The sequence below is a fragment of the Artibeus jamaicensis genome, unplaced genomic scaffold (assembly GCF_021234435.1).
Source record: "Artibeus jamaicensis isolate MK-2021 breed Jamaican fruit bat unplaced genomic scaffold, CSHL_Jam_final contig_1582, whole genome shotgun sequence".
Lineage (NCBI taxonomy): Eukaryota > Metazoa > Chordata > Mammalia > Chiroptera > Phyllostomidae > Artibeus > Artibeus jamaicensis.
In genome coordinates, this window is record NW_026521309.1 from 492,457 (window position 1) to 508,370 (window position 15,914).

Consider the following 15,914-nt stretch of genomic DNA (forward strand, 5'->3'; position numbering starts at 1 on the left):
TATAACTGTAAGAGTTCTAAGGGAGACAATAAAGTGCCAACTCAAGATTTGGTTTTTATCCTATTTCTCTATTTGGAACAGTTTGTCATTAAGTTAAAAATAACTCTTATGGCCCTGGCTGATGCAGCTCAGTGGATTGTGTACTGGCCCGAGAATCAAAGAGTAGCCAGTTCAATTCCCAGTCAGCGCACATGCCTGGGTTGCAGGCCAGGTCTGCAGTGGAGGGTGTGCAAGAGGCAACCACACACTGATGTTTCTCCCCTCTCTTTCTCCCTCTCTAAAAATAAGTAAAATATTTTTAAGTAACTCTTATGTTAAAGAAATTAGCCCTGGCTGGTGTAGCTCAGTGGATTGAGCACAGGCCTGAGAACCAAACAACTGCGGTTTGATTCCCAGCCAGGGCACATGCCTGGGTTGCAGGCCAGTTCCCAGCAGGGGACTCACAAGAGGCAACCATGCATTGATATTTCTCTCCTTCTCTCCTTCCCTTCCCCTCTAAAGATAAATAAATAAAATATTTAAAAAAGAAATTAAATAATAAAAAAATTCAACATAAGAGCTCAGTATTCCACTGTCCAATAAAATCCGGTCTTGCAACAACCAACTCCAACTCTTAATGTTTTTCTATTCAAGTCAAGCTATTCTGGCCATATTCTAATAGCCCTTTCTCATTACACCAACTAAAAGTTAACCAGTTGTTTCAGGGCTTTAGAAACTAGTCTATTTAAAACAACACAACAAAAATATTAATCTAACAGGCTGCTTATGGGTTCAGTTCCTCCTTAAAACCCATCTTCACTTAATACAATGTGTGTAACATTCTACTGTCAAATAATCACATTAAGAATTGATTCTGATCCTGGCTGGTATGGCTCAGTGGATTGAGCGCCGGCCTATAAACCAAAAGATTGCCAGTTCAATTCCCAGTCAGGGCACATGCCTGGGTTGTGGGGCAGGTCCCCAATAAGGGGTGTGCCAAAGACAACCACACAACGATGTTTTTCTGTCTGTTTCTCCACCCCTCCCCTTTATTTTATTTATCTAAAATAAAATAAAACCTTAAAAAAAATAAAAAGAATCGATTCTGATAGCCCTGGCCAGTGTCATAATGTAAACTGAAAGGTCACATTTGATTCCCAGTCAGGGCACACGCACAGGTAATGGGTTGGGTTCAGTCCCGGGTAGGGGTACATGCAAGAGACAACTAATCAATGCCTCTTTCTCACATCAGTGATTCTCTTCCTCGTTTTCTCCCTCTCTCTCTCTAGAATCAATAGAAGAAAAAAAATTTGCTGCCCTGGTTAGTATGGCTCAGTGGACTGAGCACCAACCTACAGACCAAAGGGTCACTAGTTCAATTCCTACTGAGGGCAAGCCTGGGTTGCGAGCCAAGTCACACACACACCCCCCCCAGTAGGGGGCGCACAAGAGGCAACCACACATTCACGTTTCCCTCTCCTCTTCCCTCTCTCTAAAAATAAATAAAATATTTTGAAGAAAAAAACTGATTCTGAAAAAGTGAAATTTTCCAACTAAGATCTAGTGTCCTGCCTGTACTACTACCTAGGGAGTAATGTAGCACAGATGCAGACACAGTTCAATAAACACAGTCATCAATAATATATAATACCTAGTCATTAAATGTATGCATCATTCACAACTACCACTGTAAGTTTAATAAAGATGTACAAAAAGATGTATGGCCTTTAAGGACATATCAACACTCACAGCTTTAAGTCAATAAAAATCATATAAATATGTTATAGGATACACATGCAGTCAAAAAGTAGTACTTAGGAGAAAATCCGCATTAAAAACAATTGTAAATATAAATTAAGATCTAGAAATAACAGTATTTCAAAGGCAGCTATTCCCAACCACATACTTGTTCTCCTCTATAAAACCTGATTGCCTAATAAAGAACTATGCCAACCTGCTAACCATACAACACAATTTAAAGTGCTTCTACTTGTAGACATTCCCAAGCGAGCAATTTCCTCCGCAACATGTAACACAATTTAAGAATTCCCGTTTCAAGCTGGTGTGGCTTGGGTGGATTAACTACCAGCCTGAAAACCTAAAGGTCACAGGTTCAGTTCCAGGTTGGGGCACATGCCTGGGTTGCAGGCCAGATTCTCAGTTGGGGCATTGTCAAGAGGCAACTGATCCAAGTTTCTCTCACATGCCGATGCTTTGCTCCTTCTAAAAACAAAAAAAGTCTTTTTTTTTTTTAAAGAATTCCTGTTAAAAGCATCCTGTAAGTAGTGGTGTGGGAATTTTTTAATGCAGATTTCTAATACATACCAGTTTATAAGTTTCAGGCTTCTACCCTGGCCAGGCAGCTCAGTTGGTTAGTGTTGTCCCAATACACCAAGGCCGTGGGTGAGCTCCCCAGGGCACATACAAGAATCAACCAATGAGCCCTGGTTGATGTGCCTCAGCGAATTTGAGTGCCAGCCTGCGAATTGGCCCGTGAACCGAAAAGGTCACCAGTTGTGTACAGCTGCTTGCATGGGAGAGGCAACTGATCAATGGTTCTCTCCCTCTCAATAAATAAATAAATAAATAAAATCTTTAAAAAATAAATAAATCTCATTTATTTATTTTTAGAGGGAGATGGAGAGAGGAAAACACTAATGTGTGGTTGCCTCTTCAGCGCCACCTATTGCGGAACCTGGCTGGCAATCCAGGTGTGTGCCCTGACTGGGAATCAAACCAGTGACCCTTTGGTTTGCAGGCCAGCACTCAATACACTGAGCCACACCATCCAGGGAAATAAAATCTTTTTAAAAAAATCAACCAATGAATGCATAAATACTGGAATAACAAAAGTCTGTTTCTCTCTCCTTCCTCTTTTTAAAATCAATTTTTTAAAAAAGTTTCAGCCTTCAGTTTTCAATTATCATTAAGAGGAACTCTTTATATATATCATTTTATTTCAATGATTTCAGTAAATAATATGGAAAAGCTTGTGCTGCCAGTTCTAAATTAGGTGGCTACTGCCATTTTTACATGGTTCAGTATCTATCACAGACTTAGAATTTTTCTCATACTCCTTTAGAATCAGACCTGAAAAACTAATATTTGATAACAGTTCAACCGCTCAAAAGATATCTGAAAGACATCTGAAAGGATATGGCAGATTCTCACAAGTAATTCTACTCCACCAATGTTTGGAGCGTTGTTTTTTCTTAGAGTAGGGCACGTTTAGAATAATGCTATATTTAGCAGAGCTAGAGTACTTCTCCAAAGCAATCCAAAAGTCCTACAGGACCAAAAAAAGCAGACTACCACCCCCACCTCACCCTTAAATGGACCTTATACCACAAACTAACACAAAAGTGACATCATTAGGAGGAAGGAATAGCATTGTTTTTTTTAATTTCTATTTATTTATTTTTAGAGAGAGGGGAAGGGAGGGAGAGAGATAAATATCAATGGTACACAGTCCAACCAGACCAGGAACTGAAACCTCAGCCTAGGCATGTGCCCTGACTGGGAATCAAACCTGCAATCTTTTGCTTTTCAGAATGACACCCTGAGCCACAACCGTAAGGGTCCATGGTTGTTGGTTTTTTTTAACGTACAGGGATGAGGTAGGAAAAGCACAGGATTCTACTCCTGACACTCATCATTTACACTACGTCAACCTCAATTCTCTGGGACCACCTAGCAAAGCAGGCAGGAAAACTTGAACCTCTCCTCTCCAAGACCCATTCAGCTCCAAGATGCTATAGTTACATTTCGAGAGCCTTCTTAACAGCAAGAACTCACTTTCCAGGCCCCTTTATACATAAACACTCAACAGTCACAAACTGCACTCTAACAAGAATGAGATTATCCCATAAAGTATTCCATTAAATGGGTGATCAATAACAAATGAAATCAAATGATATCCCTTCATGGACACTTCCTCCTCTACACAAAAGCAGTAAGAAACTACAAGAAAGCCCTGGCTGGTGTAGCTCAGTGGATTGAGCGTGGGCCTGCAAACCACAGGATTGTGGTTCGATTCCCAGTCAGGGCACATGCCTGGGTTGCAGGCCAGTTCCCAGCAGGGGACTCACAAGAGGCAACCATACATTGATGTTTCTCTCTCCTTCCCTTCCCCTCTAAAGATAAATAAATAAAATCTTAAAAAAAAAAAAGAAACTACAAGAAATCAAGTTCTCCCTTGGCTGGTGTGGCTAGGTGGTTGGAGTGTTGTCCTGTAAACTGGAGGGTCTCCCAGTACATCAGGGTACTTGCCTAGGTTGTGGATTCAGTTCCGGTTGGGGCACATTGCAGAGGCAACCAATAGATTTATCTCTGTCGCATCAGATGTTTCTCTCCGTCCTCTCTCTCCCTCTCTTCCCCTCTCTCTAAAAATCGGTAAGCATGTCCTCAGGTGAGAAATAAAAAAAGAAAAAAGGAAATGAAGTCCTTCCAAAGGGAAAGGGCTGAAAAAACTAAATGCATTAGCCTTCACTCTTGAAGTTTTTTGTACATTAAAGTTTTGCTCAAAAACCTTTTTTTTACATTCACGTGTCAAAAAGGACTTAACCGGCATCCATAAAATAAATAAAAGTCGTACAACTTTTAACCAAAAAAATTAAGCTCGTGCAAAAAAGTCATTAAAGACAATGTTTAGAATGTAAAACATTAGCCTCAAGCTCCTAAATTACATCCAAAAAACTTTAAGTATGTCCTGGTATGTTTTTAATTTTACTTCAAATACCAATCTCCTAAATCGTCATTTCAAATGTGCTTGCCTAAGGAAAGAAGGCATCAGCTCCTCCAACATACTTTTTTCTTCTTTTCCTCTGCTCTTTAAATCTGGAACTTTTTTGTTGGTTTTGTGCCTCACAATCCTGTCAGTTCATCAACAGCCTAGAATCCGTTCGGGAGGAGAAAAGCACAAGTTCTCCCGCAAAGACTAGGGTAAAAACGCAGTGGACACTTGTACAAGCCGGATCACGAGACCACGCGGGTACAATTTCAAAAACTTAAGTTGAAGGTTTAATTTTAAAAGAAAAGAGCAAAGGAAACCCCTCTCTCCGTGGTACCTGGGCCTAAGGCCAACCAACCCCAGTGGATGTGTGCGCGTACCGGGCGTCGCTCCCCGACTGCGAGGCCCAGGCACAAAGTACGGAGCTGGGGAAGGGATGGAGGGCGCGGGGCTCCGTGGCGCCCTGAACGAAGCCGGTCCGCACCCCCTCCCACCCCTCAGAACCGCGGACTCGGGCTCAGGATGTAGGCCCGCCCGCGTCGGGCACGCTGACAGCTGCCACGGGCGTGGGGCTGCGTGGCCCCCAGGCCCGAGGGACCCCCGGCCCACCCCGCCCCACCCCGCAGGCGGCCAGGCCGGTGCGGGTAGAAAAGGATACTCCCGAGTGCGGAAGGTCTCCTGAGTGTGCGCGATGGTGAAGAGCGACTCCTCACCGGGAAGCGGCTTCACCAGCGGGAAAGGCTTGCGGCCCAAGAGCGGCGCCATCGCGGCGACGGAAGGGAAGGCGACAGCAGCTCCTAGAGCCCTAGGCGCAACACTAGGCCCCGCGGCCCGGAGCGAGCGCTTGGCTCCTGGGGGTAGGGTGGGGGAGGGGAGGGGTGAGAGGGCGGCGCGAACTCGGCTGCCTCACTACTGGCGCGGCAGTGCGAAGGCCATGGAACCGGACGCAATGGCGCAGAATTCCAACACACACCGATGCACCGCCTGGCAGCCTCCAGCCAACCTCCGCTACCGGTCCCGCGTTCGGCAGTCACGACTCTTCAGCTGCACAGGAGGAAATTATTGAAAAATGGCGGGAGATTCCCCTCCTCCCCCGCGCCGGGCCAGCATACACACTAACTTGCTCCCCTGTTGCGCCGCTGGCGAATGCTCCAATAGGCGGGAAGCTGGTCCGGGCTCACAGTCTATTGGCTCAGAGAAGCTGCCGCTCGGCGCTCGGATTCCCGCCCCCTGCCCCGACCGCGTAGTTGGGTTGCAGCGCACTATAGGGCAGTACGAAAAGGTGAAAGGTCACGTTATGTAAGCGCTGGTGACAGGCGTGCGGACGTCCAGCATTGGAGTTGAAAGTGGGGTTAGCGGGGAATCGTAAAGTCGGGCATTTAAGGCGGGCAGGCTAGAGAAATCCCTTAACACATAGACACTGCGCCATCTGTCACCAACGGCGACATCGACATCCGGGCACCACTGTCCGTGTGGTGCGCTGGTGAGGGAGAAGGGGGAGCGCGCGACCAGGGGCTTTGTCTTTCCACTTGTGCTCCGCCCCCTTCTTAAAGGCGCAGCGCTGGGCCACGCCCGGGGATGCGCGGGTAGAGCAGATGGGAGGAGGGGTTGGCGGTAAGTAACTCCAAAACCTTGCCCAAGCAAAGAGGTTCAACTGAAGAACAACTTGAGCTCCAGCCTTGCTCACCCCAAAGGTTAATTCTGGATGAGAGTGTGGTTAAGATCTGGGTATTAGTGTGGTGCTCCTTTCTAGGGGCTTGCTGGAAAGGATAACGTGGAAGCTTCTTAGTAAAGGACACACCTATTAAAGAGACATCCATTCCTTCAAATCGTCTTTACTAGTACCTACAACATTCAGGGCTCTGTTGGGTGCTATGAGGGAAAGAAATAAGACAGACTTCCCTGAAAAAATAAGAGACAAATGCCCTGGCCAGTTGGCTCAGCTGGTTGGAGGTAGTCCCTTAAATCAAAAGGTCACAAGTTCGATCCCAGAGTCAGGGCTCATGCCTAGGTTACAGGTTCAATCCCCAGTTGGGGCGCATGTGGGAGGCAACCCATCCATGTTTCTCTCTCACATCGATATTTCTCTCTCTCTGTAAAAATTTGTGAACATACCCGCAAGTGAGGGTTTTAAAAAAAAGAGAGAGAGACTTGACCTTGGGATACACACGCACAAAAGAGAAAGAAAAAAATAATCATAGTTGTATGTGATTGTGATGAGTGTTCACCAAAATGCACAGTAAGACAGCAATAACTGCTTGGGGAGTGAGGACATTTCGGCTGCTTCTCCAAGCAGACTAGACCAACATAGTCCAGAATCTGTTCAGCTAGTCAATGCAGTCAGAAACACACTGCTAATAATTTTCTCCCTGTTAAATTGTCTACCTTGAGTCAAAGATTTCAGTGGCCCCAGAACATCCTTCACAGCTTGTTCAACAGGGCTAGACTGCTAGATGACTATGAGTGCAGCATGCTAATACCAGACATGTTTTCCTTTTCTTCTCACCTTGAAGTGAGAAGTATACCCCTAGTCTAAGTAAGTTCTAGATCAGAGGCCATTTGTATGAACCTTCCTCTGATCACCTAGCAGAGGAAAGAGCTCATCTTTCTTCAGTAGCTATTTCTTCTCAGAGGATTAGAAGAAATTTCAGAGGATGTGGCATTTGAGTTGATTATGAAAAGATGAGTAGCACTGGCAGAAAAATGAGATAACAAACATTGTAGGCAGAAGGATCAGCAGGGCAGACTTAGTAAAGTCAGGACATGTGCCTATAAAGTAGAGGTTTTGAGGCAGAAAACATCAAGAGATGGGAATGGCAAAAGAAGTGATCACCCTGGTCACAGTTTGTGGTGGTTGGAGTGACCACTTAGAAAACAACTGCAGTTGTTTATGGCAGTGATACCAAGGGCCTCAAATGTAAGATCAGTGGAGACAGGCTGACAGATTTGAGAGGCTCAGACTAGATGACTAATGGGATAGACATTTGCAGGACTAGGTACCTAATAGTAGACTATACACATAGTAAAGACCAAAAACAGTAAGTGCCAAACCAAAAATATTAAGGCCCTTGCCCGGTAGCTTAGTTGGTTAGACTGTTATCCTAATATACTGAGGTTATGGGTTTCATCCCCAATCAGGGTGAGGCAGGAGACAGTCAGGAAAGAGGAAACTTCCGAGGTGCCCCAGGGCAAAGATAAAGGACGTGGATGCCAGACAGAGACCCTGTTCTAAGACTTGTTGTTCCGAATTCTGGGAAAAGCACTGAATCATGGTGACTCATGAATGCACCTGCACAGAAGATGCTACATGACCCCTGCTTCATTATAATAGTATTATATAACATTGTGGGACCCCCTTCTCTGGTGGCCAATCAAGGAAAATCTCGGGAAGCCACATACGCAGTAGCTTTAAAGTAACACAACTACTTGTACGTGCGCAATAAAAGCCCACCCAAACTTGCCAGGAAATATCTGCCCTATAGGAATAGAATCCCTCCAGCCTTGGCTGATGTGGCTCAGTGGATCAAGTGCCAGCCTGTAAACCAAAGGGTCAGAGGTTCCATTCCCAGTCAGGGCACATGCCTGGGTTGCAGGCCAAGTCCCCAGAGGGTGTGTGAGAGGCAACCATACATTGATGTTTCTCTTTCTCTTTTTCTCCTTCTCTTCCCCTCTCTCTAAAAATAAATAAAATCTTAAAAAAAAAAAAAAGAATAGAATCCCTCCAGCCCCTGGGGTTAATCTCTGCTCGGAGTCAGCCCACTCCCATGTTCTGTCGAGTATACTATTGCCTAATAAATCTGCCTTCTCTCTTTATGCTATAAACTTTTTGTGTGTTCGGTTCAAGTCTTTGTCCACGATTACCAAGAACCTGGTTACCTGCGCCCATCTGTGACAAGGACACACACAAGAGTCAACCTACGAACTCCCGAATAAACAGAACAACAAATTGATGTTTCTCTCTCTCTTTTTCCACCCACCTCCATAAAAGGAAAACAGCATGAAGAAACAATGTTAAAAAAAACTTTAATGTGACTCTTCCTTGGTGGATGTCCTATGATTTATTTTTTAAGAGAAGGAAGGATGTAGAAGGAGGAAGAGAGAAACATTGGTTTTGTTGTTCCACTTATTTATGCATCCACTGGTTGCTTCTTGTGTGTTCCCTGACCTGGGATTGTACCCACAACCTTGGCTTATCTGAACAATACTCTAACCCATTGAACTACCCAACTAGGGCGGATTTCCTCTATTTCTATGGATCAAATTTATAATGTAACCGATTCACATAATATTTTAACATCTTGTCCTGAAGGTGTCAAAAAAAACAGGGAGAGGCTAAGTGAATGCAACTTACCAGTTTTCTGTTCTAATATTTTCATTGACTCTTGCTGCCTACAATACCTTCTGAGTTGACTCTTCCGAGTTTACACGTCCTATCCAGTCTTTGGTGCCTAAGTCTCAGCAAGCCCCAAGTAAACCACTTCCTACTAATTCCCAGAATTCCCCACTGCCAAAAGTGTATTTCTTTCTCCTGTGTGCATCTGAATTTCACACTGTTTTCCTAATACCTTTCCTGATTGTTCCAGCCCATATAATGCATTTGCTGAATTCTCAAGTTTTAATCATAATTTTAGCAAAATTTGTTGTTTAATGTGTTTTCTCTCTCAACATTTGAATAAGTAATAATAAAGGGCAGAGATTAAAATGTGTAGTTTCCAGGAATCTACACCAGAGTATTTACTGGTCAAAGTCGACTGGGACTGCTTAGGAGCGGGAATAACACTGCAGAAGCGTAGCACATTTCCCTATGCAGATCTCCACTGGATAGCTTTATGACATGAGCTCAATGGGCAGGGTCTGTTTTTGTGGTCAGTGTCATACAGATCTGTGCCCTGCCAGATACCCATCCTTTGCTGATGCCGACATAGACCCTTGCTTAGACAGTTCCATCTTCTGGCCACTCTTTTCCTGACTGTACTGTTGGTTCCTCAAACTCAACACATCCCCAAACCATAGTTTATTATCTTTTTTCCCTCCAATATCTGCTCTATCTGTGTTTTAAAGATTTTATTAATTTTTAGAGAGTGAGAGGAGGGAGGGAGAAAGAGAGGGAGAGAAACATCAATGTGTGGTTGTCTCTTACATGCCACTAACTAGGGACCAGGCCTGCAACCCAGGCATGTGCCCTGACTGGGAATCGAACCTGCACCCTTTCAGTTCACAGGCAGGCACTCAATCCACTGTGCCACACGAACCTGCACCCTTTCAGTTCACAGGCAGGCACTCAATCCACTGTGCCACACCAGCCGGAGCTATTTTACTTCTGTTAAGGACCCCACCTTCCTCACAACCTCACAGGCTCTGCCTCGGTATCTCTTGAGCTCTACAATCATAGGGTCAACCAGATACAGTAGTCCCCACTAACCCTATATATGGGGGAAATTTCCAAGACCCCCAGTGGGTGCCTGAAACCACAAATAGTACCGAAGTCTGTATATGACAGAGAGAAAATTCTGAGAAGTCCTAAATTAAATTGCAGTAGACCTGAGAGTGGAAGGAGGGGACAAGAGAGATTACTCAGTCAACAGATAAAGGGCAAAGGCAACAAAAGACTACTTACATTTCTAAATATATGTTAAAACTCTGAATGAACTTCTAGGTGGCTATTTCCACTGGATTATCTAAAGAGAATAGCTGAGTAGCTCACTACCGGGAAATTCAACTTCTTGTTTACACTTGAACTTTCCTGACAGTCACCCACAACCAATCTAAAGTAACAAATGTTTCTTCCTCATGGAGTCTGAACTAGCCCCAGCTTCACCTTCTCCCACTATCTACAGCTAATGTAAATTCTTTCAAAACAAAGTACATCTGTCTTTTCCAGACTATTTGCATAAAAGAGGCAGCCATCAATCCTAAGACTGTGAATATGTTTTTCTCCAACTAGCAGTGCTACTGGTGGTTTAGAATTCATGTTCCAGGACCTGGTCCTTTTTCTGGTTACATTTGGCTTAATAAACCCGTCTTTTAGAAAAAATTTCAGCCATAAAAGTTTTTAACACACCCCACATTTTTCCTATACATATATACCTTATCACTTTTAAATACTTACTTTTTTAAAGATTTTATTTATTTTTAGAGGAAGGAGGAGGGAGAGAGGGAGAGAAACATTGATGTGTGAGAGATACATCCATCAGTTGCCTCTCTCACAACCCCAGCCAGAGACCTGGCTGGCAACCTAGACACGTGCCCCAATTGGAAATTGAATGGGCAACCCTTCAGTTCGCAGGCTGGCATTCAATCCACTGAGCCACACCAGCCAGAGCAAAAAAACAATTAGTTTCTCCTTTTTTTTTTTTTTTTTTTTAGAGAGAGAGGAAGAGAGAAAAAGAAATATCAATTGGTTGTTCCACTCATTTATGCATTCATTGGTTGATTCTTGCATGTGCCCTGACCAGGGATTGAATCTAAACCTTGGTTCATGGGGTACACTCCAACCAACTGAGCTACCAGGCCAGGACAGACCTTACCGCTTAAAGGAAGCACTTAATTGCTCCTCTTTGGCAAATCTGAATTACCTGCATCACTACTCTTGTGCTTTGGGGCTTTTATTAAGGAAAATAAGGGTTACTTGAACACAACTACTTCAATGGTAACCAAGAGGGCTACTTAAGTGACTAACCAGCGAGAGGTGTGTGGTTAGAATATGCTAGACAAAAAAATGATTCCTGTCCTGAGAGAGACAGAACAATCTCCAAAAGGCATGCAATTTAAAATTCATGAATTAATTTCTGGAATTTTTCATTTAATATTTTCAGGCCATAGTTGACCTTGGGTAGCAGAGACCATGGAAGGCAAAACCCAGTATAAAGCCAACTCTACCTGCCTAAGATCCTGATCTATCCCCACCCTCCTACTTCAGGCCTTTATTATCTCTGGCCAAAACTACTACTGTGACTTCCTTGTTTTAAAATATATTAAAATTATGTTTTTCATGATAAAATGTCCTTAGTCCCAAAAAGGAAACATATCAACAGTTTAAAAAAAACAACAACAAACCAAATAGTTCTACAAAAAGCAGCCCTGCAGCCCATCCTCATCTATGCCCTGCTCCCCCGGCAGCCATTTTCGATTTGTTCAGCTGTTTCCTCCGGTATTACCTCCATATTTCTAAATAACATAGATAATGCTATTCTTTAGTTTTCAGTTTTTTTAAAGATTTTATTTATTTATTTTTAGAGAAAGGAGAGAGGGAGAGAAACATCAGTAGTTGCCTCTTGCAGGCCCCCAGCTGAGGATCAAACCCAGAATGCAGGCAGGTGACCTGATCTGGAGTCGAATCTGCAACATTTCACTTTGCAGGATGACATTATACCAACTGAGCCATGCCGGTCAGGGCTAATTTTTTCGTTTTAATATTAGCTGCTTACTTTCTCCAGTGGAAGATGAGAACTTAGTCTTCTTCTCCCCCCAGAAACACTATATACATGTATACATATATAAGGCTATTCCCCAAATAATTATATTGTAATTCCTTAAATAAAAATTGTGTATAACTTGTAATTATGTATTGTATTGTTCACATATGATCCACATGGTGACTGATTTGATTTCCTTTGTTTCGCTGATTTGCTTTGTCTATTTTTATTTTGTTTTCTACGTACGTATACCTTCTCACTGTATGCCTAAATGGAATGTCTCCTCTCAATATGTGCAAAAATATCATGTGGGCAATGTCCTTCCAATTTGTCCCCCTGCCTCCCTTGCTTTCCTTTCCATAGGATCTTGCACATTATGTCACTCTCCTGGTCTTGGTTTCCAGTGGTTGGCTCCCTAAAGCCAACAGAGTAAAACACAACTATCTAGCCTGACCTTTAAGGCCCTCCGCAATCTGTCAGGTCTTTCTACTACATGCCTCAAACTCCTTACTCAGCAAAGCCAAGTTTATCTAGGTTTCTAAATACCATTTCCCACTAAAAGGAGCCAAGGCTCCTTGGAAAAATGATTGCGGATAGCAAAGTTCAAGGTGACTCCTTTCCTAAAAGAAAGGAACTGCTCAAATAATGATGGGAGCATGTCCAAAGGACACAGGAGCCACAAACTGGCTGAATCTAGGAGTTTGAACATTAAAAAAGTTGACAGTAATGAATTTAATATAATACACACTGAATATAAAAGGAATCCATGCCCTGGCTGGTGTGGTTCAGTGGATTGAGTGTCAGCCTGCAAACCAAAGGGTTGGCTGTTCAGTTCCCAGTCAGGGCACATGCCTGGGTTGCTGGCCAGGTCTCCAGTGGTGGGTGCGCAAGAGGCAACCAGACATTGATATTTCTCTCCCTCTTTCTCCCTCCCTTTCCCTCTCTCTAAAAATAAATAAATAAATAAAATCTTTTAAAAAGATAAATAAAAGGAATCCATAGGCCCGTAATGAAACTCAGAGAGAAAAAACAAAAGTGAAAGAGAAGGAAAATCTTTTACAAAATGCTGTCAGTGTGAAAAGAATGACTTACAAAAATTACCATTTTGCAACCTTCAATGAGGTAATTGATTCAGAAATAGATCATCAGTGTGTGCTAAAATCAGTGAGTGAAAGGTTGTTGGGGAACCATGTAAAATGATCACTTCCTACAGATTACTTACGTAAAAGCATCCTAAAGGTGGAAAGTCTGGAAAACATCACTTTAGCTAACTGATCAAACTCATCACCAATAAGGGGACAAACTGACAATACCTACAAGCTCACTTCTTCTACTTCTGTGACTTTCTCAATTAACTTTCTCTCATTAAAAAAACAAAAAAGCTTTTCTGATCTCAAAGCCTCCAAGATTCTTCTCGGAGCCCCAGTAGTATTCTCCCCTCACCACACCCACAGCACAAGCTCCTATCTAGCTTCTCTGCATCACCTGAGTACAAGCTCCAGAAAGGCGGAGACCACGTGTCTACCAGTTGTACTTTACAGAGAAGCCAGGGCATGCTTTCAACAAATATTTGTAAAACAAATAAATGCCATTTTCCAAGATAATGAGCAAATAGTTCCCATGCACTTACCTTTCCCACACTTCAAAGTTCTCTTGTGTAAAAATCAAGCTTTATTGATTTTTTTGTGCTTATTCATGTTCAGTGAACTTAGTGACTGGGTTCATATAGATTTTTCTTAGTAATTCAAATGTGCCTATATATTGGGCCTACCATTACCTTGAGGAAATTTACAAGTTATTTGTTTATAGCATGCTTTTCCCCTTCTCTTTTACTCCTCCTCCTAACCCTTACCCGCATCAAGATTCTAGGATGGTATTAGAGTCCTAGCCTGAATTTCTTAGAACATTAATTAAGTCGTGCTAAAATAAAAGTCATCTCTGGCTGGTGTGGCTCAGCTGGATTGAGCACCAGACTGTGAACCAAAGGGTCGCCAGTGCAGTTCCCAGTAAGGAGCACATGCCTGGGTTGCAGGTAAGGTCTCCAGTTGGGGTGCACCAGAGGCAACCACACACTGATGTTTCTCCCTCTTTTCCTTTCTTCTTTCTCTAAAAAATAAATTAATTAAAAAAAAATAAAATAAAATAGAAGTCAATGTGAGAAAAGAGTGCTTTCTATTACACCTTTTCCATCATTCTCCATGTTCCTTTGTGGGCTCTACCCCAGCACCTGCCACACTATGCTCCGTCAGGGGTCCCCACGTAGAATTGGGCTGCACATCAGGAGGTGAGCAGCAGGTGAGCTAGCAAACTGGTCCCTGGTGCCAAAAAGGTTGGGGACCCCTGCACTGTGTAGTTCCACGGAGAGATGCAGCCCCTGAGCCAGTCTTTCAGCCTCCTGAGGGATGGAGTTCCTAGCCTCCTGTTCCCAGTCCTAGCCCCTAATCATGATGTAACCACAAATGTCAACCGCTATCTTGTTAGTTTTCTAACAAGTTTTCTCTCCTGCTTACCTTTTGTGACACTTGATTTCAATAAATTTTTTCTCATTTACAGAAACTCTATTTTGGTTCTTTTCCAAATCTGGTCATTTTTTATGATCTTATTATACTTTCAACAACTTCCTGTTTTTAAAGAATTTATTGATTGATTTGAGAGGGAGAATCATCGATTTGTTGTTCAATTTATTTATGCATTCATTGGTTGATTCTTGTATGCATCCTGACCAGGGAGGGACTGAACCTGCAACCTTGGTGTGTTGAGACAATGCTCTAACCAAGGGAACTACCTGGCCAGGGCAACTTCCTTTGTTTAAACACATTAAAGCATACTTATTTTATGTACCATGTACAATTCCAGTATCTGTGACAATCTGACAACTTTATAGTACATTATGTTAATTTTTAAAAAAGATTTTGTTTATGTATCTTTAGAGGGGGAAGGGAGAGGGAAAAAAATGTCATTGTATGGTTGCCTCTCATGCGTCCCCTGCTGGGAACTGGCCTGCAACCCAAGCATGTGCCCTGATTGGGAATTGAACTGTAACCCTTTGGTTCACAGGCCTGTGCTCAATCCACTGAGCTACGCCAGCCAGGGCTAATTTTTTTTTTAAGCATGCCCTGGATAGTGTGACTCAGTGGATTGAGCGCCAGACTGTGAAACAAAGGGTTGCAAGTTCAATTCCCAGTCAGGTCACATGCCTGGGTTGAGGGCCAGATCCCCAGTAGGGGGTACACTAAAGGCACCCCTAGTGCCTCTAGTTAATAATTGCCAGGACCTTGGGGGAGGGGCAAATGGGTAGGTCCATACCTATGGGGTTTCTGTTTGAGGTAGTGAACAGCTGGGAGGTAGAAAGCAGTGATGACTGCACAGTGTATGTATTTAGTACCACTGAACCGTACACTTCAAAATGGTTAAAATTATAAACTTTAAGCCCTGGCTGGTGTAGCTCAGTGGACTGAGCGTGGGTCTGCGAACCACATGATCGAGGTTCAATTCCCAGTCAGGGCACATGCCTGGGTTGCAGGCCAGTTCCCTGCAGGGGACTCACAAGAGGCAACCATACATTGATATTTCTCTCCTTCTCTCCTTCCCTTCCTCTCTAAAGATAAATAAATAAAATCTTTTTAAAAAATAATTTAAAAAAATAAATTTCAAAAAAATTATAAACTTTACATTATGTGTATTTTGCTATAAACAAAACATAGAACTCATGAATGCCCCCTAAGGACCCAGTGCTGTGGAACACACACCAGTTGGTAGCATGCAGTGCACAAAGGAACAGATGTACCAAC

At 43.2% G+C, this 15,914-nt stretch overlaps 1 protein-coding gene across 3 annotated transcripts in view; it reads right to left on the reverse strand.

Annotated features, from left to right (window-relative positions):
- The window catches only part of BAZ1B (bromodomain adjacent to zinc finger domain 1B), a 73,789-nt gene extending 67,963 nt beyond the window's left edge, over positions 1 to 5,826 (reverse strand). For all 3 annotated transcript variants that reach the window (XM_053669436.1, XM_037154719.2, XM_053669428.1), the window contains exon 1: positions 5,367 to 5,826. In XM_053669436.1, coding sequence (XP_053525411.1) covers positions 5,367 to 5,473 — 107 coding nt within the window. In that variant the 5' untranslated portion in view covers positions 5,474 to 5,826. The remainder of the gene's footprint in view (positions 1 to 5,366) is intronic.
- Between the last annotated feature and the right edge of the window lie 10,088 nt (positions 5,827 to 15,914).